The 24712-nt window shown below is 38.9% G+C and overlaps 1 protein-coding gene across 3 annotated transcripts; it reads right to left on the bottom strand.

Moving 5' to 3' along the window:
• Positions 1-631: 631 nt before the first annotated feature.
• On the bottom strand, positions 632-17342 carry TAGLN3 (transgelin 3). Of its 3 annotated transcripts, none has more exons than XM_060770630.2 (5): positions 17214-17342; positions 16294-16475; positions 15055-15229; positions 9254-9356; positions 632-4781 (listed from the first exon to the last, which is right to left on the bottom strand). In XM_060770630.2, the coding sequence occupies exons 1-5, from the start codon at positions 17227-17229 to the stop codon at positions 4640-4642; spliced, it is 618 nt and encodes a 205-aa protein (XP_060626613.2). In that variant the 5' UTR covers positions 17230-17342; the 3' UTR covers positions 632-4639. The 3 variants fall into 3 exon arrangements, with proteins under 3 accessions (XP_060626613.2, XP_060626615.2, XP_060626614.2); XM_060770632.2 differs by lacking the exon at positions 17214-17342 and adding an exon at positions 16822-17101; XM_060770631.2 differs by lacking the exon at positions 17214-17342 and adding an exon at positions 16817-17097.
• Positions 17343-24712: the final 7370 nt, after the last annotated feature.

The following is a 24712-nucleotide window of genomic DNA, read 5'->3' as shown; positions in this document are numbered from 1 at the left end:
TAATTTTGTGCATGAAACAAAGTTAATGTACACTGAACCATCTGAAAGCAAAAGTGTTTATATTTTTGAATAGTTCCCATTTCAGATTTCTGGATAAGGGATTATCAACCTGTATCTCCATAAAGCAGTGCCAAGGAACCAAGTCTGGGGATGGGAGGTGGGGGTAGTAATGCCTGACATTAGGGATGGATCATCTGGTAAATTCATTCAGGAACTAACTTTGGAACCTTCTCCAGCTCATCAGAACTGACTGAGCTGAACAACTCAGTGAACATGGCCAAATTGAGCAACCTCCAGGATCCAAAGTGGAAGAACTGCTGAAGGGCCTCTATCTGTCTGTATGACTTGTATGTCAAAAATGGTATTGAATGTATGTGTGCATTATGATTCGCCCTGAGTCCCCTTCGGGGTGAGTAGGGTGGAATATAAATACTGTAAATAAATAAATAAATAAATAAATAAATAAGTTAAGAATTGCCTTTGTCTATTCTTTTTCTTTCACTGCTCTGATTTATAATCCATCTCCTTATCTGAGACTTCCAAGTTGCTCATAATGTGATTATTTTAAAAGAAAATAAAAACCCTCAAAACATTATAATATTGAAAATCCATTAAACAAATTAAACATCACTGAGTTTAAAGTAATTTTAATACACATCAATAAAAAATACACAATCCTCCAGTTGAAGCCATGCGGAATTTTAAAAATGTTTGCTTGACAATGAAAGGAAAGCGGGGAGGAGCCAACTTTGCCTCTCTTAAAGAGAAATGAATCAGCAACCAAGAAGCCACTCTCTCACATATCTCCCCATCCATATGCCTCTTGGGACTAAAAGAAGGCACCTCTAAAAATCAGCCTTTCAGATAACCTTGTCCCAAGCTGTGTAGAACTTCAGACCTCTCTTTCTCTGATAACATGATGCTAAAGAAGCACAAATACAATTCATGGATGAGGACTCTCTTATGAGGAACCATAAGGCAGTAAATGAAACAGATCTATCAACTCACTGTTATGTCTTATCACTGTTTACTAATATAGTAATGGGTTTCTTCCATGGGCCACTTGCCCTCCATGGAAAATTAAAACCATAGAAAGAAATCTTTCCTATTAGTGGGAGGGACCCAGGGTTAGGTAAGAAGTTCCCCATCCTGTACGTAAGCCAAATGGCTGTGCACTGGAGCCCAAATTGAACTCAATGCAACTCAACAATTTTGGCTGTGCACAGGAGCTAGGAACTGAACTCAATACAACTATACCTTCCAAAGTATTACCTGTTTTAAAAATGAAAACTGAAAACATGAGAGACTTGAATATCCACATGAGCCAGGCCTCATAAACATTTTGTTGCTACTGCCATGAAAATAATTGTTATGTGCGCTTGAAAGATATGATGTGGAGGCGAAAGCTTGCTGTACAGTGAGTGAAAAGGAAGCCTTGAAAATGAAACTTTTAACACAATTTCTCGTGCTTTTTAAATAAAAATAGGTGATAGGAAAAACCTGAAACATTTCATTTGATAGGGAAGAAACTCTCACCACATGGATTGCTGTCTTCTCTTCCTTCTCATCATGCAATTCTTCTTTCTCATATAAGCTCATTATAGTGTATTATCCCAATGTCCCTGAGAACTAATCTAATTGTGCTGTTTGCCTAGGCAACTTGGATATCAGCTTATTATATTTCCTGCCCGTAATAATTACAGATAAGATAACTTGAGCTGACATGGACATTCAGTTCAGAACAGACCCAGCTGAATACAGGATGACAGAACTGCATTACCTGCTTTTGGCAGTAGAGCATTCAGGATCCAACCAAGGCATTTTGCTTTCTGAAGCCCCTTACACACAACTGAATAAAATCCCACATTTTGTGCTTTGAACAGGAATATATGGCAATGTAGACTCAGATAACCAAAGCAGATACTGGGGGATTTTCTGCCTTGATATTCTGGGTTATATTCTGGGTTATATTCTGGGTGTGGAAGGGCCCTGAAACTAAGGAAAAGAGATGGTGCCCCTTCCTATTTTGTGAACAAAGGATGACCAGATTGACGTCTTTTACTACATCTGATTGCAAAAAACTAGCTTAGGGGCAGGCCACATGCTAAATACATCCTGATGCCACTGCCACCTTCAACTTCTACCACCTGATGCAACTTATGGCATTCCATTTGAACATAGGGCCAACTTCTGATCATATCTATACTTGATATCTATGATCATGTGGTTAGTGTCAGCTGTTCCTTATTATGTGATACATTGCTGTCATCATTACCATCACCTACCAGCTCTGCGAGTTATTAGTAAGAGATGAATTCAAGAGTATGTATTGTGCATGTTTAGAGAAGCCAAGATAGCAGTGGTGATAAAATTATTCCATGTAGTGTTCTTCTTTTCTTTAATCTGCAGCAGTTTCCACTGAAACACAGCAGTACTGGAAAAATCAGGCCATGCGAGATGAACGGAATATTGTGTTTCTGATCACTTCCATGTCAGGACTGTAGTGAGTCAGCTGTGGGATTTAGTACAGACTTTTAAAAAAGGTAGTCAAGGTCTAGAACCTTACCCCCAAAATAGGTTTAATTCCTTATATAGCTCATTTAAAGTCTTGAATAAAACCCAAAGCAAACCCATGGCATCTCTAGCACAGAAAAAACTTTAAGACAAAGGATATCCAAATAGAGAGCAAAAAGATGTAATTAAAATCTGAAAACTGAGGTACAATACTACAGTCACTGGAGGGAATTACAATTGGAAGGTCTTGAAGTCAGTTCCTATGTTTTCACCAACTATTTCCAGAAGTTCCTGAGGGCTAACTTTCAATTTTAGAAGATTTCATCAAGTTTTTTAAAAATGTCAGAGAAGATAACACAAGATGCATGGAGCTTGTTTTAGAGGTGAATCATGTCTTCTGGAGGCTTCTTCACTGTTAACCCCAAAATGAAGAGGATGGGGGGCTCTGCGATCCACAAAGCTGTCCATGGGATTGCATTGCCCCACAGACTGTGTGACTCTCACTTCTATGCTATAAGGGGCCTCTTCACCTGTCTCACCGGAATCATCAAATATAGCTGCAAATTGTGCTGATGTCAGTGGCACTTGCCTAGGGGGCATGGGGATCTGTCACCTTGCATTGTCCTGGTTTCCTCCCTACTTCATCACATAGGGGGAAGCTTCTTTAAGCTGGCTAAACCCAGATTTCAGCAATTTTTCAGCAGCAGCAGGGTTTTTGCCACAGAACCACCCCAGAAGTATATTTACTGTGTGTGATGGAAGCTGGCAGGCTTCGTGGCAAAAGTGCAAATAACCCACCACCACTGCCAAAAATAAGCCTGTGTGAAAAGGTCCATAGTTTGATACCATCAAATCTCATTGAATGGCAGATATTCTCATATATTCTTATGGCAAAAAAAAATATCACATATGCTGCCTGTTGCTCTTTAGATTAAAGATAATATTCAGCCTCAACAAATCGAGTAGATGCAGTTAAGTAATGAAACTTACGTTGAGCTATCGAGTTCCTGTCATTTGAGTGAGTCTGCTTTAATTGGGACTAACTATAAGATCTAAGCTCTGTTTTCATGAATTTGCCTGTTAACCTTCCTTTTTCTGCTTATAAAGTAATCTTTCTGGGTTTCTTCTTCAGATCAGTTATCCTTACTTTTATAAGTTGCCACTAAGTCAGACTTTTGCATTGATGGGATAACTTATCCAAACTGCCTAAGATTTGTGCTGAAGGGTTAATTTGTATCTTTGAACATCAGTTCCAGCTTCATCTCCATTGCAGTTCCAATCAATGACTTGCCTAGAGGTCCATGTATCAAGAGTGTGTGTGCCTTCAAGTTGCCTTTAACATCATTGCAACCAAATGAATTTCACAAGGTTTTCTTAGATAAAGAAAACTAAGAGTGGTTTTGAAATACAGCCTAACCTACAGAACCTGGTATTTCTTGGTGCTTTCCCATGTAAGTATAACATCTAGTACCTTTAAGGTATTTAGGCTCATGTATCAAGTAATGTGAAGCATATTCTCTCTACTTACCCTTCAAAACAACCCAAAACGTAAGAAAGCTTGTAAGGGTCTTTTTTCCTGTACTATAGATTCCACAGATCCTTGGACAACATGACTATCCACCATGTTGACTGAAAAATTCAAGGAGCTGTATTCCAAAAAGCAACTTTTCCAGGTTCAGGGACATACCTATGCTACCTTTTGTATTTCTTTTTTCCACAGTGCATGTCTCAGTTCTTTCCCATTCACCCTCTTTTTTAATTTTATTGTAAGTGATGGAGGTATCCCATAAGCAGAGTGGGGAACAAGATAAAATAGGTGCAAGAGCAAGTTCAATAAGACACAGGTACAGAAAGTAACAAATTTGCAAATAAATACAGAAAAATAGTCTTTGCATAGTTCAAAATGAACATTATATGGTACCAGTGTGCTGTGTGAGCTGGTACGCAACAAGCACATAGATCCACATTTTAGGTTGAAAAGTCACATCTGAAAAATATATAGGTAGATCCAAAAATCTTAGAGGAAAAAAAGTAGAAGCAGATTTTAGCATGAACATTAAGTAGCTATTTTTCCCAGTCAGGCCATGCTATAGATCGTGTGAGTGAGTGTTATCGGTGGAGTAGCCTATATTATCTGTCTTGGCATGCCATATCCAGTCATCCCAGACTGGGATGCTCCCTTGTTACTCCCCATTTGGAGGCCGATGACATTCTGTCCTTGACGAAGTTGCTCTTCTGAAAACCCTCGCTGGTTCCTCTGTGCTTTTCTGCAAAAAAGATGAGATTTCTTAAGTTAATGTGTTGGTTGTCAGTTCTCCATCATTAAATTCTGGTTTCAATGAAAGATTATGTATAGATAAAAATGAGCAAAAGTAAAACGTTTATGTATGGCCCATCTACACCAGTCGTTCCCAACCTGTGGTCCATAGACCACCAGTGATTTGCAAGAATTAAAATATGGTCTGCGGCCTCGCCGTTACTTCACTGTTGCAACAAGAGTGACTGTTCTCGCAAAACCCTCTTATACTGCTGAAGCTTATTAAAAGCTATTTATGTGTGCCAGTGCTCTGTGATTTGTGTATAAAACATCTAGGCCTTAAACTAGTTCCAGTGTGTTCTATGTAATCATCTGCACTACTTTCTTCAATACTGATTTGAAACTGCATTAAATGGTCAATGTTTATGGCCCCATAGATTTAGTTGGTCTGTGCTTTATTTCCTTCTCTCTTGAAATAAGGCTGGATAAAAAGTTTTCCTCAAATAATTTCCCCCTTGAAGGACAATATTCTATTGATTTGAAGCAGGAGGAGGCATCCCATGGGCTTGCTACTTAATGTATGTAACCAACGTTTTCCCAATTTCCCCTTTCTTTTGAAACGTTTGACAAACCACCATTGTGGTTACAGGGCTTAAAGCTCTTCCCCAATTTCCAACTAACAGACTCTCCAGGATGTCTTGGAAGTAACTTTATGGGAAATGACACTCTCAGTGCATTTTAGAAGCACAGATGGTAGGAATCTGCAGAGTGTTATAAAGCTATAAATGGTGTATGTTTTGTTAAAATGTTTTTAAAAGCAAGAAGAACAGAAAAACCTCAGACATCTCGTAAAGTTAAATCAGTTTCCAGAACCCATCACTCCCTTAAAATCTTAGACAAATTGATTTCCTCAATGAACTGTAATATTTTGGAAAGGTTACCACCATCAATTGTGTCTGTGAGGGGGGCGGATTCTACACTTTCAGTCCTGATGTGTCTTGGGATATTTATAGCCATAGGAACTCATGTCAAGTCTAGCAAAGAACAAATGGTCAAGGCCATTATTAGATTTTTAAAAATGTCTGTTTTCTATACACAGTTTTCTCAAGCAGCAATCCTGGAGATAAAAAAGCAGATCACCTTGGAATGTTGCTACTGATGCATTAGCCATACCCACAGAACAGAGACAGAGAAAGGGTTATTCCAGCCAAATCAATATAACGCTTTTCCAGTGGCTGAGATCTTAAGTAATCTGGACATTGTCCAACAAAACACTTAAGCAGATGCCCAAATGATGTGCTAGATTAAGGCAAGAATGTACAATACTGAGTACCATTGTCCCAGAAACAGGTTTAAAAAAATTCATAAAATGCTAATTCTGGCAAGATTTCTCCAGAAAAATTGACCATCCTACATTGATCTGGAATTCTGGCACTGTGGTTTGCTGATCCTAAAAACCTGGGTATTTCCATTATCCTAGGTACTGCTACTCTCTTGAGGCAGCTATAATATATTTGAAAGAGCCTATAATGCTATAGAAATGCTTTTATATTATATAAATACACAAGCTTGAGCACAGAGCCACAAAATCTGAAAGGTTCTCTAGTGGAGTCAAAACAAATGCCTCAGTAAGGAGGGGGTTTTTTTACCCAGTAATTTAATTACTTCAGATTCTTTCCAAACACACACTTTCAATGTCTTTATTTCTTGTTCTAAAAAGTACAATTTTGAACAAAATGTAACCTTTCAGATTTAGGTTGACACTTCATTTTATGTGGGTTTCTTTTTCCGGTCCATTTTGCCTTAAATTTGGTATGAAATAAATATTAGAGACTGCAGGTCCTTTTAATGGTGGTATTTTGTGGCTTCCACATAATTCAAGCAGTGATTTTTTTCTAGATTTCAGTATGCACATTAAATGAGCTATAAAATGTGTGGAACCTACTTAGATGACTCATTTAAAGCATTGACTAAAAGCTAGAACTGGTTCATTGCCCTGCTGTCATGGAAACAATGGATACCTATTAAATCTTCATTTAATTCAAATCAAACACTTCACTTATGTTTAAATGGCAAGATTTTACTGCAAGTTCTGCTTCCTGTTTCCCAGTTGCCTGCATCTGAGCAACATCCTTAGCAACGCTTGCAAACATGTGTATGTTTTCCATCAGGACTGAGCAAATTGCAACTCTGATAACCTCATCAAATTTGCCGCTGAAATTGCCACACATCTTGGTGAATCTAGCAGTGCCCAATGGGAGGTGTGGAGAACCTGTTGCCCCATGCCTCACATCGCCTGGCTTCCCCCCTACCTCATGCCATGGAGGGTGGGGTGGGGGGACTGTCCACCACCTAGCTTCCCCCCATTGATCGCAGTGTAACATGGGAAGCCTTCCATGTTGCCACCATAGCAACGAGTAGAAAATCATCTTGGAGGGTTTGCATGTAGTGACAACCTCATCAGACAGGGTGTATTTCTGCAGCAATGCCGGTTCCTCTTTAATTTCACAACAGAGCCCCACTGGAAGTAGCTGTATGTCATGGAATGGGAACTGACAGGTTCGGTTGCAAAACTAAAAAGGAATTGGCATTACCGCTGAAATATACCCCTTCTGATGAGGTGGTCACTACATGCAAACCCTCCAAGATGATTTTCTACTTGTAACACACAGACACACTAATTCCCCTAAATCACACCTTTCTTGAAAGTCTCCAGCAGTAGCCAGTTGTACTACATAATGGTATAACTAACTAAATACCAATTTCTCAAAATTAAGAGTAGACTTCTGATCACCTTTGAGTGAATGGATGACTGGGCATTTGGAGCAATATGTTCAGCTCTTGGGAGGGTTCTGGGTCACTGAAGTTGTCCATCCCTATTCTACATGGAAACTGTTGGTGAAAACAATCTAGTTGTTCTTCTGCAGAGGTAGGGGTTCTGTTTTCAAAGGATGTAATCAATGCTTTAATCATTTTTCTTACCATTGTGAACGTTTTTGTAAGCTCAGCAGAAGGCTACTCACAGTTCTGAATTTATTTGGCACAAAATTCACATATATTATTTATGGCCTTTAGAGCATCTAACCCAGTGGTTCTGAACCTGTGGGTCCCCAGATGTTTTGGCCTTCAACTCCCAGAAATCCTAACAACTGGTAAACTGGCTGAGATTCCTGGGAGTTGTAGGCCAAAACACCTGGGGACCCACAGGTTCAGAACCACTGATCTAACCAATTGTGATTGATAATCCATAATGTTAGAACAAACAACTGATTTTGAACCTCATTAAAAGGGAGCAGGCTTGTTTTCTGCTGCCCTGGAGACTAGGACTCGGAGCAATAGGTTCAAATTACAGGAAAGGAGATTCCACTTGAACATTAGGAAGAACTTCCTAATCGGAAGAGCTGTTCAACAGTGAAATACAATGTCTCAGAGTCTGGTGGTAGCTCTTTACTTGGAGGCTTTTAAACAGAAACTGGATGACCATCTCTAAGGGATATTTTGATTGTGTTTTTCCTGCATGGCAAGGGGTTGGACTGGATGGCCCATGCAGTCTTTTCCAACACTATGATTTTATGATTCTATGACCATTATCTCACTCACAAATAATTCTGCTCCTTTATCTCACCCTGAGTTTTTAAAATCATTTTATGTACATGCGGTCCGCTCACTGTCATTATGGGTTTTTTTTTGTATTTTGTTTATTGTAGTGATATGTTCTGTATTTTTCTGTGATGTTGTTTATTTTATTGTAACTTGTATCTTATTTTATTTTAATTTGTTGTATGTGCTTGGCCTCATGTAATCCTCCTCGAGTTCCCATAGGGGAGATGATGGCAGGGTATAAATAAAGTTTATTTATTTATTTGTTTATTTATTATATGAGATGCTGGAAAAGTGGGTCTCCCTTACTCAGGCAGAGAATAGCTAAATTATGTCTCCATCTTTAAAATGTCTCCCATCTCTGTATTTTTGAAGGAATATATATGTGAGAGTCTAATCCAAGCCCTTGAATACCTACAGTGCCACAGAAAACTGGCAAATTCTTTAGGAAAGATGCATTTTGTCTTCATTTGGGTTTTCTAAAGATAGTGTGCAATTTATTTGGCTAGGATACAGTACCTATCTCTTTGGCAAAAAATACTTGCTTCCTGCCTATTCCCAAACACTGAAAATTCCTTGTAGGACAACCTTTGGTAGTTATTTGTAGAAATACAAAAGAAAAAAACCTCAGCAAGTATTGTTAAACTTTTACTTTTTCCCAATGCCATTTAATTCTGAGTGTATATATAATCCACATTTTGGATTATACAGAACATCTCCCAAAGGATTTAAGATAAAGGCGGGGGGGGGGGCACCTATAGCCTTCCAAATGTGTTTAATCTGCAGCTCCAATAATCCTTCTCCATTGACTATGCTATAATGACCCTTTCCCCAAAATAACACATTTTATCTATAGTAGAAAACAGTCAAACAGATCTTTACCTGTGAAACCAGGATGGATCGCCTTTGTAACATCCATCATCCCTTGTGACAGCTTCACTGCCCAAAGCCAATAAGGTTCTTTGCACAGCAGCCATATCTTTTCCTAAAAAGGACGAGAAAAACACTCCTTACTATTAAAACTACTGGACACCCCCATGTTATCTCAAAATCCCCTCACCCAGGCAAACTATTGTGTGACTTAAGCTATTACAGGAATAAGGAGAAGAGGGATGCTTCTAGATATTCTGGGAAGCCAAATTTATGTGAGGTTTTTATCTTCATTCTTCTCCATTCACATAGCTATATTTCCAAAATAATTACTGATGAGATCCATGGCTACTCACTCCATGTTGCAGCATGTTGTACCTGGTAGCCTGCACCCTTAAGGGCTGTCTTGTACAAATGGTTTCTCATTGGAACTGAAAAAGAAGGTGTTACCTCAATCATTCCATGGACAAGACCAATGAGACTGTCAATTAGTTGTATTTTTCACCAATTTTAGTGCTTGGAAAGCAATCTCTACTGCAATTGAAGGCAGCATGCTATCTTAGCAGATGCACAGAAGGTTCCTTCCCTTAAACCTTGCTGCCATCTCCAAGCATCTATCACCTATGTAAAACTCTGCATGAGACAGTTGACTTAAACTTGTATAATTATTCTTAACAGGCTTTGGTAGGCAAGCACTGAACTCTAGTTCATGCCCCACTCCTTCCCCTCATGTCTACAGTGGAATATGAGGGGCGGGGGGACGGGACTACAACTGAAATCAATATAGTTCTCACATTTATTGTGGGAAGTGTTTAACACTGTAGCAAGTCCTCTGTTGCTGTCAGCTACTAAACATGCAGAAGAAAGTGGGGTTACTTATTGTCTTCCTTGTCACTCAGGTTCACAAATAATGATAACGATAAGAAGAAGAAGAAGAAAAAAAAAGAAGTTGTTTTATTTGTATCCTGTCCCCTCTCCCGGAAAGGACCCAGGGCGACTTACATCAAGTAACAGTTAAAACAATAAAAAAGTACATAGGTCAATTTAATATAACTTAAAATAGAACCATTGAAATTACTGAAAACATATAAGAACATAACATAACATCAAAAATAGCTGTTCTTGCTGGAATAAAGGCATTTAATATTATTACTTTAAGGCACTGGATAGGGCTCTCTGACAGAAATCTTTCTCAATCTAGCATGCTATCTCTGTTTAGCACACTAAGGTAAAGGTAAAGGTTTTCCCTAACATTACGTCCAGTTGTGTCCAGCTCTGAGGGGTTGGTGCTCATCTCCATTTCTAAGCCAAAGAGCTGGTGTTATCCGTAGACAGCTCCAAGATCATGTGGCCAGCATGACTACATGGAGCACCGTTACCTTCCCACCTATTTGCATATTTTTGAACTGCTAGGTTGGCAGAAGCTGGGGCTGACAAAAGGAGCTCACACTGCTCCCTGGATTAGAACCTGCAACCTTTCGGTCAACAAGTTCAGCAGCTCAGCAGCTTAACCCACTGCACCACCAGATGCTCCTGTTTTGTACACTACAAATTACAAATTAAATTGGGAAATTTCTATCAGAATAGATGAACTCAACATGACCACACAATTTCAAATAATTTGATTTTAATATATTTGATTTTAAGAGTCATAATTTCTGATCAGCATATCTTCATGGAGGAAATAGCACCAGGTATTTTTCTTCTGAGGATGCCAGTTGTCCCATAAAGAGAGGAAGGGGGAATGACTTCAGCAGCAGGGAGCACTGACTGCTTTTTCCATTTCCCCTCAGAGCAATGTCCCCATCCTGCTGGGCTTTTAGACGAAGCTCTCTCACTTCTTCCTGTCCATGATCACCATTTTATATCTATAAATGTATTTTGCATAGAAAAGGCACAGTAAATGGGTTAGACAAGCCTGCAGGCTCATAATCTAATTTAAAATAAAATGTGAAGACAAAGGAAGAAACAGAAGCTTTGCTGATTGCTTGTTCAAGATGAAGAAGGCTGAGAAGGCTCCAAAGGAAAGAAGAAAACAGAAAAACAAACAAGCTGTTTGCAAGACTTGTTTTCATACAATGGGTTGCAAGAATTTGACTCATGTTCATGGACTGAACAGCTGCAGCACACATGCTTTTTCCTACATGGATATTAACTTCATGTAAGAAAAAACAACATGCATGAAAGGAGTTTTAATGTGGCTACGTTTCTGTAAGACAGATTACCACTGGATGATATTTGGAATAATGCACTGCATAAAATCTAGTTTAGCTGCTGAAGCAAATTATGAACATGAAAGATGCTGCACACGTTTTTGTTTTAAAATGTAGTACAAATAAGAACTTGTGCCAATTAAAGTTACTCTTTTGAGTTTCTAAATTATATGATCAATCATTTGGATTGGTTTTATGAATGCTAAGAGGAATAGTCCCTGTCAATCCATAAGATATTGAAAGAAAGGCTTATAGTTTGCCAGTAAAAGTTTCCAGTGGTAACAATAATGTTTAGGCAACAAATCAAGGTTACCACAATTCCCTATGCATAATGAAAATGTTTATATGTCAAGCTTTTATATCCTCAAGAATTTCCCCAAAAATGATTTTAAAACAAAGACTTTTAACATACTATATATTGACCAAGAAATGCCAGGTGTCCAAGCTGGGTTCAGAAAAGAGGCACTAGAAATCACGTTGCACACATATATTGGCTAATGGAATGCATCAAATAATTTCAGAAGAAAAACAGTTTATGCTTTATAAATTATAGCAAAGCCTTTAGTAATGTAGATTAGACTCTAAAGGGGAAATCTATGATGGTCCTAAACAGGCCCGTAGCCAGGATTTCGTTTCGGGGGGGGGGGGCTGAATTTTTTTTCAGGGGGGGTTTCGGGGGGGGGGGGTGAGTTTCGGGGGGGGCTGAGTCTGAGTGAAAGAGGGTCTAGCCTAGCAAACCTTTTGTATCATTACCCCAATACCCCCATGCATATGGGATATATTGAGTATGGTGATCAGATCATGATATGAATAAGCATAACAGTTTAAATAATGCACCAGTAAGGCCTTTTTGCGGACCACCATGAAAATTTCGGGGGGGGGGGGGGCTGAAGCCCCCCGAGCCCCCCCCCCCCCCCCCCCCCGGCTACATGCCTGGTCCTAAATGTTACAGCATTCAGTGTTTCTGATGCATAAGGTATACGAAACATAAAAAGCCACTGTCAGAATAGAATATGACAAGGATTCAGGCAAGGGTGCATTTATCACCATATAACACGTCATACAAAAAGTGCAATTCAAAGGACAAAATTGGCCTCTGAATTGTGAAAACTGGAGAAAGGTATATTGACATTTTAAGATATATAGATAATAGCAAAAGCCAGGTTATAGCTGAATATTGCATGTAGATGGGTGACACACCTCCCACGAGCATAACCAAAAATGATGCATACACAGAGTTGGAATATAACCATGGCCACAACTTATTTATTGATTACAGGAACAAAGGTTGGCTGCCCTGCATGGGCCCTGGATCAAGATTCATTTCAATATAGGAAATATAATAATCACAGATTATTTGCTTAAAGGGAGGAGATGAGGACATTGAAACAGTTAAAGACTGTCTATATCTGGGGTCCTCAAACTTTTTAAACAGAGGGCCTGGTCACAATCTCTCAAACTGTTGGAGGGCTGGATTATAATTTGAAAAAACATGAATGAATTCCTATGCACACTGCACGTCTCTTATTTGTAGTGCAAAAACACTTAGAAACAATACAATAATTAAAATGAAGAACAATTTTAACAAATATAAACATATTAGTATTTCAATGGGAAGTGTGGGCCTGCTTTTGGGTAATGAGATAAGGTTGTTGTTGTTGTTGTTATGTGCTTTCAAGTTGTTTCAGACTTAGGTTGACCCTGAGTGAGGGCCGGGTAAATGACCTTGGAGGGCCGTATCCGGCCCTCGGGCCATAGTTTGAGGACCCCTGGTCTATATCTTGCCTGAACCGTAACTCACATTGGAAAGTATAGTCAAGAGAGCAGAATAAAGTTAACATTTGGAAGGGCAGCAATAAAAGTATTAGATAAAGTCCTCCAGTAGAAATATATATATAATTAAATCCAAAACCAGAATCAGTCATGCCCTATTATTTCTCACGTCTATGTATGATTGTGAAAAATGATCAGTGAAAAAAGCTGTCATGAAGAAAAACTGTACATTTAAAATGTGGTGCTGTAAGAAAATCTGCAGATACCACAGATTGTCGGAGAGGCAAATAAATGAGTCTGACAGCAAATCAAGCTTGAACTCTTGCTAGAAGCCAAAATGATTAAACTGAAGTGATCATACTTTCAACACCTCGTGAGATGACATGACTCATTTATAAAGATGTCTGGTAAAGTGAAAGGCAGTAGGAAAAGGGGAAGACCACATAAGAAATGGAAGCCATGATCATGAATTTGCAAGACTTGAGCAGGGCTGCTAATGGCTGGCACACATAGAGATCTCTCATTCATAGAGTCATTCTAAGCTAAATCCTTATTAATGATATCTAATAACAAGGTAATATTAAAATGTCAAGATAGGTCATGTTGTGGGCCCTTGGACTCTGTTTTGTTGTGATGTGATGATGTACCTCTGCTAACAAGCCATGGTTGCTAATCTGTCAAAGCCATAACGTCTGCCTTTCAGTCTAAAACCAATTGTGAATCTCAATCATAATAGACTGGTTGAACCAATGGAACTTACATTAATGTTGACTTTCCAGGTTCCCATTGATTAAATGAATGTTCTTTAAATGGGAATTAAAATTGAATGTAGGCCATGGTTTCTAGTAAGCTTATAAACTTTGCCTTGATTAAACCATGATTTGCCATGACGTCCATGTACAATTCTTTATCTCATCTCTGGCTTGTTTCTCCAGTTGCTCACCATGAACAAGAAGACAACAAAAGGGGCACGAGGGGAAAACACTAGAAGTAGAGAAGACCATCCATAGTTAGTCTGGTTGTCTGTCATGCAATTCATGGCTTTAGTGACAACCAAGATTAACACAAATTGTGGCATTTTATGATTTTTTAAAAATGTGCCACTTGAGAGTTATTTCAATTATTTCAGAAGCAATGTGCACAAGTAATTTAGATACAAAATGGGAATAGTTCAAAACAGAAAAGATTATAAAGGGCGTGGAAATAAAATATTGAGGGGAAAGGTAAGGAAAATATAATATGGTTAATTAGTCCAAATGTTTCTCTCTCCATGAACCATCTCAGAGTTTAAGATAATCTGGGGAAGGCCCTACTCTCAGTCCCACCTCCTCCGCAGGTGCAGATTGTGGGGATGAGAGAAAGGCCTTCTCAGTGGCTGCCCCTCAGTTTTGGAGCTCCCTCTTTAGTGACATCAGATCAGCCCCCTCCCTCCTAACCTTTAGGGAAAAAACGGAAAATGTGGATGTGGGATCAAGCTTTTGGACAATATATTAGTGCAATATGTGAATCTGGAATGGTGCAATTATAATTGGAATGGCCTGGATTATGATATTGGATTACATGATTTAATGATTTTATGGTTGAAATGTTTTTAGCAGTTGTTTTAATGTATATGTTTATTTGCTGGATATGTGTTAGAATAGAAATTTCTCAGGGAAGGTAACAGGCCACTGGGAAAAATGTAGACAACATAAACAGGACAGAAAGATAATGACATTAGGGAATTTTTCCCTTAGAGAAATCAATTTTAATATCCATCTTAGTGACATAATATACAAAAGCCAGTTGTCCTTTCACTACAAAATCATGCATAAGAGATATGTGTACCTTCCCATAAATCCACTGTCTGGAAAATATCTGTTGTTCGTACACCATAGATTTCTGCAGCTTTCAGAAAGTGGGAAATTTGCTCCATTTGCTTGAAAGCCATCTTTGATTCTGTGATCTTTGGAATGGGTTCTTTTCCCTTGGGATGTAAACTGTTTATTAACTTGCACAGCAGCTGGGAGATTAAAGATAGAAACAGGATTGAAAGGAACAAAAATCAATTAGTTCCAGTTCACAAATGACAAATATGTGCATGTTGTTTTGTTTACAATGTGGCTGCTTTGATGCAAATCACAAAGGAAACATTTCTTAAAAATAAATAAATAAATTGGTCTACACATACATACATTTGACATTTATACCATTAAGATTTTTTCTTAACATGTGAAAAGAAAAGAAAACACACTAGCCAAAGCTTTCGTTTCCACAGCTGGACCGACCATGCATGGATGTACTCGAGCGAACAAAATCCAATCATTCGCTAAAGGTTATATAACAATTGACAGTTGTGTGGGAGAGGCAAACACAATCCAAACCTAGCTCGAAGTGGTATCAATTAATATGCTGTTAAAAAGCACAGTGACACAGGCTCGGGTCAAATGCAAGTCTTACATCTTCTATATGGAGGACAGCATCTTTTTTGCTTATTTACTAAACAAATAAACTGCTTTTAAAGCCTTCAGAATGGCCATTCTTTGCAACAAGAGATCAGAACTGTGGCATAAGTATATACTTATAGGTCTGTTTATTGTTTTCTTAAACAAGAGAAAATTTTAAACAGAAAAGACATCTTGATATTTAAAAGCTTCTCTTTTAAAAATAGTCTGTTGTAACTGTCAGAGACAAGGTAATCTATAATTACCATATTACATAACCATCCTTCCATCTGGCTCTACATGCATATGCCCAGTATTCATTCTAAAGCTATTGGTCACAATCAGTAATTGTTTTCAAATACATTAATCTTTGTTTTAGGTTCTAGATAGGGAAAGGCAGTTTATAGACAACAACAACAACAACAACAACAACAATCACATAATGGCAGAGGACAACATAGAGTTCATTCCAGTTCTCAAGCATTTCTTGATTGCTTCATGATTTATATAGGATTTACATCCAAGAGGTTAGGACCGGAGTATCAGAGTTATCTATTTGCTTTGGTGAATACAGCTGTGGAAAGTAAATATTTGCTGCTTTTAAATATGGCTATTACAAATATAACACCAGACTATTACTTACTGTTCCATCCATTAACCATTTCTGAAAATGTTGCCTTCCAGGTGGGGGATGCTCTATATTTTCACCACACTGTATAATAATCCAGTCTACCAGTCGACTCTCCAGTTCTGGGTCATACTTCTGTTCAATCTTCTCCTGAACTTCCCGGCTTAAGCCATAGCTCGGTCCTCTGTTGGCCATTTCTAGGAAGAAGAAAAAACATATCCCACTTTTATTAATTTGCAAAGAGATGCACATCACAGAGCATCCGTTATTAAGCATGTATTCAAAACATCCTGGAAAGGGAGTTCAAAGCCTCCCACATATGTTTCAAAACAAGTTTCAAATATCAAACAAAAAAAATCAGAATTCGGTCTTTTACATCACGCCAAACATTTTAAGATTGTGTGTGAAACAAGAAAGCATCACAGAGGTTGCTAATGACTTTTGTTGCTAAGAAGAGATCTAAGCATCTCAGATTAACATTCCAATAGCCAGCAAATCCAAAGAGATTTATTTTCTAAAGAACAGAAAGATCTAATACAGGACAATGTAGAAGATCCTTTCAGTGGCAGACGGGCAGGACTCCTCAGCAATGATCCAAGTCCAGAAATGTGGAGATCATCGAAGCGAGAGAGATGCTGGCAAAATTTAAGAAGAGTCAGAGGCAGCTACTGCAGTCTTCTGCCGCTCCTGGTACTGCTGCTGCTGCGGGAGCATCGTGATTTGAAGAAGAGAGTATTGATTTGATTTTCCTCACAGATGAGGAGGGTCAAAGCAGGGGCGTTGCTAAGTGCTGTCAAAGAGGTCCTCCTACTGTGTCATAGGCAGCGAAGGAGTCCTATTCATCCCAGCCATTTTTAAAGAGATATAGCTGTGTATTAAAAGAGGGAGAGAGGGGGAAAAGGAGGAAGGAACCTTGTGGAACCTTTAACACCTACCAATTGATTTGAACATTAGTTGTATTTAATTGCAATCCCTTTTCTCAATGCATTGATGGAGTGCAGTGTGTAGGATTCAGGCATGGGTACAAACTTGATTTCAATATGCTGTGAAATCAGCATATTGAAATCACGTTCTTCCACAAAGGCTGCTGCTGTCATTCTCTACTTTTTCAGGTTGTCATTCCATTCTGCATTACGCTGCTGCAGCCGTTGTCATAGCACCCAAGAAAATTGCTGTTAAAAATACTTTCAAGATTACATGTATTGCCCTCCCCACTTTACACTTAAGACAAACCAGAATCTGCTGCAGACAAAGTGCTTTTTCTATCCTTGAGAAGATAAATGTACCAGAAGGGCAATAAATATTTAAGTTTTCAGAAGGTTGTCTTAGGTCAAAGCCAGTTTTCCCCTCTACTTTTGACTCCTGGGCAACAGCCCTGCAATGCAGAGCTGCACAGATTTCAAATCCTTGAACTATGGAAATTTTTGAGTTCTGGCATACACTAAGCTGCACTTAGTAGGAAATGCTGGATTTCTGAATGCAGAAAGAGATGTCAACTCTTCAGAGTCAAGCCAAGGTTTCTGGCTGTTTGAAGTCAAACTCCAAACCTATTCACATGCTGGCTTAGCACACATAGCAAGAACGTACAGTACACATGAGATGAAGCACTTTGAGCAGGAAAGCTCACAAACAAGTATCTCATTGGGAATAAGAATGCAAGTGTTTTGGAGATTAAGGTGAAGTACTTTGGCCACCTCATGAGGAGACAGCAAAGCCTAGAGAAGACAATTATGCTGGGGAAAGTGGAAGGTAAAAGGAAGAGGGGGCGACGAAGGGCAAGATGGATGGATGGCATCCTTGAAGTGACTGGACTGACCTTGAAGGAGCTGGGGGTGGTGACGGCCAGCAGGGAGCTCTGGCGTGGGCTGGTCCATGAGGTCATGAAGAGTCGGAGACGACTGAATGAATGAACAACAACAACAAGGTTCTTTTACCTACTCGGCCATGGAGAGCCACTGGATGATCCTGAGCAAATCATACACTCTTGGACCCAGAAATTCAACGATAGATTTGCCTTCTCTTGTTGTTGTGTGTCTTCACACAGCTACAAATGTATATATTAATATAATATCTTGAGGTTCTGTTGCTACTAGGGCCCAAACATATGGCCATATATACTGCCAGCAGTCCTTAATGTTTCTGAAGACTATAAACCTCCCCTTGTTGCAGGATGACAACTCCCATCATCTGGATATGGTGAAGAAAGTGGTGTGAGGGACAAGCATTGGTTACATCACTTGGAGGAAGGTAGAAAAATACAAATCTCCTGTTGACCTATGGCAACTTCTATAATCCTAGTCCAAAGCCATTCCATACTCATTGCACATATTCCATATCTGTTACTGCATTGCTCTATTCTCCGAAAGCTTGATCCCAAAGCCATGTTTTCACTTTCCTTCTGAAGGCCAGGAGGGAGGGGGCTGATCTAATGTGGTTGGGGAAGGGGTTCCTCAGCTGAAAGGCCACCACTGAGAAGGCCCTGTCTCTTGTCCCCACCAGTTGCACCTGTGAAGAAAGCGGGGCCAACAGCAAGGCATCCCAAGATTATCTTAATCTTCGAGGTGGTTTATGGAGGAGATATGTTCGGATAGGTAGGCTGGGCCAAAACTGTTTAGGGCTTTATAGGCTAAAGCCAGCACTTTTAATTGTGCTCGGTTGCACACTGGCAGCTAGAAGAGCTGGCACAACAGGGAGGAGATACTCTCTCTCTACGCCGCTCCGGTGATCAACCTGGCTGCTGCCCATTGGACTAATTTAAGCTTCTGAACAGTCTTCAAAGGAAACCTCATGTAGAGCGTGTTGCAGTAGTATATACAGGATATAACAAGAATGTGAAGCACCATTATCTGTTCTCAATTATTAGTAACCAAACAAACCATTCTTACACATATAATACAAGCAGGGCAGAGAAAGGTCACATTTTCCCATTCTTACTTCTTGTATATCTGATAGAATAATTTTTATAACAAGTGCATGCATGCAGCAGCAAGCTATTATTTTTGAGGAATATTGACAGCAATGGCTGTAGCAAATATATCTTTATTATAGAAACTCATTTGAGATAGAAAAGCTCTCTAAGAGGCCTAGGCTGGACTAAATTAAGCTAGGACAGGATGAGGACTATGCCAGCTTTTTGGAGCACCAAAAGATCAAAGAAGTGGAGGAGAGATAGGGTTATCTCTACAACAATCAGTTTAAGGTAATTTAGGACAGGTGATTAAGACATGAGGATATTTTAGGTTACTAAACCACTAATTAACATAATCATTGCTGCTCTCTCTGATCAGACACATTTAACTCTTTTAACACTGAGCGTTGCTGCCTTGCCAACATGTCCCAGTGGAGTAGTTATGTGTGGGGTCAAGCCCTTCCCCATGAAAATTTATTCAGTCCAAAAGACATTAAAATCATTCATGCCTAAAATTTCCACATCTCTTTGCTTGCATCATCTTGATAACTTTGCTTGCTCCTTTTCCTTTCATGCCTATGATGTATTACTAAATGCTGAAGTTTTGAGTCACTTAATTTATTTATTTATCGTGTCTGAAGCAAATTGAGAGTACAGTTATAATGTATTTAAAAACACAAAGTTAAAAACTTGGCATTATACTAAATGTCCTTTAACCAGAAGCTGGCCACTTGGAGTGCCTCTGGTATTGCTGTAAGGTCCTCCATTGTGCATGTGACAGGGTTCAGACTGCATTGTAGCAAGTGGTCTGTGGTTCCCTCTTCTCCACACTCGCATGTCATGGACTCTACTTTGTAGCCTCATTTCTGAAAATTGGCTCTGCACCTTGTGGTGCCAGGGTGCAATCTGTTCAGCACCTTCCAAGTCACCCAATCTTCCAGGTGGCCAGGACACGAGAGAACCCTCACTGCAGGAGGGTTATCTGGGCATCCCCTAGGCAATGTCTGTGTAGATGGCTGATTCTCTCACACCAGAAGCTACTTGAAGCTACTTGAAGCATGCAACCAAACAAACTTTTGAATCACTGCAAAAAAAGGGGGGATATTATTGGGTGGCAACAATCTTATAGAGATGCAAGTAGTGCTTTCTCGCTTTTTGTACCCCTCCTCTGTAGCTGCACTCTTTCCCAAATGAGGGAAGAAGGGGAAGAACATGACCAAACAAGGGGAGACTTTCTGTAAACAATAACAATGACAATAGACCCTTAAGGACACAGTCCTAAGGGCACTCACAAGTGAGTAAAGCTCATAATACCTCTGCATACCTAAGATTATGCCAACCATTTATACAAAATGTGCATTTAATCAGGGTCTTTAGCATGATCAGTGAAAAAACAGTCAATTATTTTACATGGCCATCCCCTTTCCATATTTCCAGTGTCAAGCTTCCTCTCTCTAGTCCTTTTAACAAGATCTGATGCATGAATCATGTGGTTTATATATTTTTCATACTCTTCTTGGGATTGAATACATGAAAAATTCAGTAGGTGACCTCATTTGCCTGGAAGCTTTCTGTATTGTGTACTGGAATTGTTTTAAGGCTGAAATATTTTCTCTCATAAACTGTGAGAGCTCATTGCATTGCAAACATCATGCTGCTGCAGTTAAACAAATATATCAGGTAATGAAAACAAATACTTGGCTTCAGTGCAGACAGACAACTAAGAAAAGATATAATGTTTATTGTTTACCATTCTGACACTCTAGAGAAATCAACTCTATGGTCCATTGTAGTTTATTTCAAAATAGATATGTGATTTTAATGCATACACCTTGCTTTAAATTCATATATTAAAGCTTATTGCTGTCATGGGAGTGAAAGGCTATTTGAATCAGAATCATAGAACTGGAAGAGACCTCATGGGCCATCCAGTTCAACTCCCTGCTAAGAAGCAGGAAAATTGCATTCAAAATTGCACCCCCAACAGATGGCCATCCAGCCTGTTTGAAAGCCTCCAAAGGAGTTTGCACCACACTCCCAGGGAGAGAGTTCCACTGCTGAACAGCTCTCACAGTCAGGAAGTTCAGGTGGAATTTCCTTTTCTGTACTTCGAAGCCATTGTTCCGCATCCTAGTCTCTATGACAGCAAAAAATAAGCTTGCTCCCTCCTTACTATGACTTTCCCCCACATATTTATACATGTTCATCATGTCTCCTCTCAGCCTTTTCTTCTGAAGGCTAAACATACCCAGCTTTTTAAGCCACTCCTCACAGGGTTTGTTCTTCAGACCCCTGGTTATTTTAGTCGCCCACCTCTTGACACATTCCAGCTTAGATTCAACATCTCCCTTCAATTGCGGTGCCCAGAATTGGACTCAGTGTGATTCCAGGTGTGGTCCGACCAAGGCAGAATAGAGGAGTAGCATGACTTCCCTGGATCTAGACACCATACTCCTATTTATGCAGGCCAAAATTCCATTGGATTTTTTTTTTTTTGCCACTGCATGACATTGTTGGCTCATGTTTAATGTTATCCACAAGGACTGCAAGATCTTTTTCAAATGTACTACTGTCGAGCCAGGAGCCCCCCATTCTGTATCTTTGCATTTCATTTTTTTCTGCCTAAGTGGAGTATCTTGCATTTGTCCCTGTTGAGCTTCGTTTTGTTAGTTTTGGCCCATCTCTCTAATATGTTAAGATTGTTTTAAATTCTGCTCCTGTTTTCTGGAGTATTGGCTATCCTTCCCAATTTGGTGTTGACTGCAAACTTGATAATCATGGCATCTAACCCTTCATCTAAGTCATTGAGGTACCACAATTAAAAAATAACAGTGTGCTGCTATTCAGTTCTTAAGAGGTTTCCTGAGATGAGAAAGTTCAACTCCATTAGCAACAGAAAATGTAACTTCTTTAATTTCACAGTTACTTTTTCTCTTGCAGGATATAGTTAAAACCAGACATTGAAGGCTGTTCCCATGGGCATACAAAGGACACTGTTTTTAGCTTAGGAGACAGATGGAGGCAGCACAAGTAATGGATGACGTATAGACCAATATAATTTTACTGGGAGAAAAAAAAATATTGGGTTTCAGACATGTCATTCCAATCCTGTGTTTTCAATAGGACCCAAAGGACTCCGATATGTTAGTCACCACAGAGAAATAAGTATCTTTGAAATGCATTGATATTCCATGTGCTTTCAAGAATTACAACTGCAATACAAGAAGAGGGATATCAAATGTCAGAGAAGCACATAAAATTATCTGGGCAAGATTAGCATAGAAATTACAGGGCAGGAAGTAGGTTAAAGCTTGACCCTTCTGGAAGGACTGTGAATAGTATTGTGCTTTTGGAAGGGTAACCGAAAAGAAGTAGGCTTTTGAGATGTAATGAAAAGGAACCATTTTATTTTTGTTCTCTAGAAAAGGGAAGTATTTTACAAAAGTAGTGATGAAGACATAGAAAGTGCACACCGATGAGCATTAACACTTGAATTCAGAAAGTAATGGTTAGGATTCTACAAGGATTGCATATTTATGACTAAATCTGTATAAATGAGAAGACACTTAGAAGTGCCACATTTAGGAGAAAAACAAGCATATGAAACTTACTAGACCTCACAACCTCTGAGGATGCCTGCCATAGAAATGTCAGGAGATAATGCTTCTGGAACATGGTCATACAGCCCGGAAAACACAACAACGCTGTGATTCTGGCATTGAAAGTGTTCAACAATACATTGAAACTTACTATGCTTAACTGATTGTAATGCACATAGGCCAACCAGCAACTACTATGCCTTATAGTATAGGTCAAACTTATTTTCACTGAGGACCACATCAGCCTTATGGTTGCCTTCAAAGGGCTGCTAGTACCACCACTACGTCACCCCAAGACACAAGTAGCAAAAGAATGGGGTTTCCTGGAAACTGCAGAGTAGGAAGTGTGTTTTGTAAAATAGGAGTAAAATATAAGATAATCACTTTTGCTATTAAAATAAGTCATGTGTTACCACAACCCTGCATTGGGGTTGGTACAGTTTTTTTGTTGGTGTGGACAACTCTGGACACAAACTTATATTGAAGCTATTGAGTATCTTTTGGATTCAGTGAAGTTTGATTCAGAATACTTGCAGAAGAAATGCAAATCAATTAAAATTTTTGATTTTACAGAGTAAACTCAATAGAATGAGCTCACAGTATTTCTAGTAATACACATTAAAAACAGAAATGCAACATTCAGTTATATAATCCATCAAACCCATCACATCTGTATTACTGTTAGTAAAATGGGATGTTACACACTTTACAAAAACAAACACACACACACACATATATATATCATAAAGCAAGTAAAGACTAGTTTCTAGCATGCAAGTAATAGATCTCCTGGTGCCGGCAGGACTGCTAACTGAAGGGTCTGTGGTTTGAATTTGCGGAGTGGGATGAGCTCCCATCTGTCAGCTCCAGCTTCCCATGCAGTAACATGAGAGAAGCCTCCCACAGGATGGTAAATCATCCAGGCACCCCTTGGGCAACATCCTTGCACATAGCCAATTCTCTCACACCAGAAGCGACTTGCAGTTTCTCAAGTCGCTCCTGACATGGAAAAAAGAAACACAAGTAAGTATGTTATTTCTAAAAACTATTAAAATATTGCAAAAATGAATATAGAAAGAATGCACAATATAGAAAAATGCTAGATGTCTATTAATATCTATGACGATTCAATGATTATCCTAAACTTTAAATTAAACTCTAGCAGTATCCATATCAACGTTAATAGCTTATTTCAGTCTTGACAGCTGGGACAATTTTATTTCCTAGTCAAATTTGTAGAACAATAATACATAGAATCTAGCAAGGGAAACCTAATGAAGACTGTCACAGCTAGAGGCATTAGATAAATTAACTGGAATCCAAAGAGTTGAACATGCTCATCTTTATTTAAGGTGAAATTGCTATAATGTTAAGGGAATTTCTGTCATTGGTCATCTTGCCCTGTGTTCACATAATTCAATTGTAACACGGAATAATAGTAATAGAACATGGTTATGAAGACAAATGAAAAAGAACCATGCTTAGTACTCGTTTTTATATCTCATTTAAGGTCAAATCAGCATCACTCCATGGCTTTCTATTTATTTTTAATGAAACAAAGGAAGGAAAACATCACTCCCTCTGAACTCTGCAGCTCTACTTAACAGCAGGTTTGTCCCTAGAAAAAGACTGTCATAATTAAGGCTTATGTAAGAGCTTGTGTTTTTACATACGTTGCCATTTTCTACCTTTGTGCATCAACTATAGATGTTAGATTAACGTCCTTTGTATTACATATAATCAGTGACTTTATCTTTTTATTTCAGGCATGCAATATAGAGTATGCTAGTATTTTTTATCTTAGCAGTATAGAGAAAAGGTTTAAGCGGTAAAACAATTCCATCAAACAGCCAACTAAATTCACAGCTTGGTGAGATTTAAAAGCAGGTGCATGTATATGCACCCTCTAGTTGCCCATCAATTTAGG

This window comes from Anolis sagrei, chromosome 3 (genome assembly GCF_037176765.1).
Source record: "Anolis sagrei isolate rAnoSag1 chromosome 3, rAnoSag1.mat, whole genome shotgun sequence".
Lineage (NCBI taxonomy): Eukaryota > Metazoa > Chordata > Lepidosauria > Squamata > Dactyloidae > Anolis > Anolis sagrei.
This window is presented reverse-complemented; position numbering and strand designations above follow the sequence as displayed.

Excerpts from the sequence above, each read along its gene's own strand:
- TAGLN3 (XM_060770630.2), bottom strand. Across the intron at positions 15,230-16,293 it reads AATGGTTAATGGATGGAACA|CTGCTGTGCAAGTTAATAAA; the intron begins GTAAGTAATAGT and ends TTAATCTCCCAG. Across the intron at positions 4,782-9,253 it reads GATCCATCCTGGTTTCACAG|AAAAGCACAGAGGAACCAGC; the intron begins GTAAAGATCTGT and ends TCTTTTTTGCAG.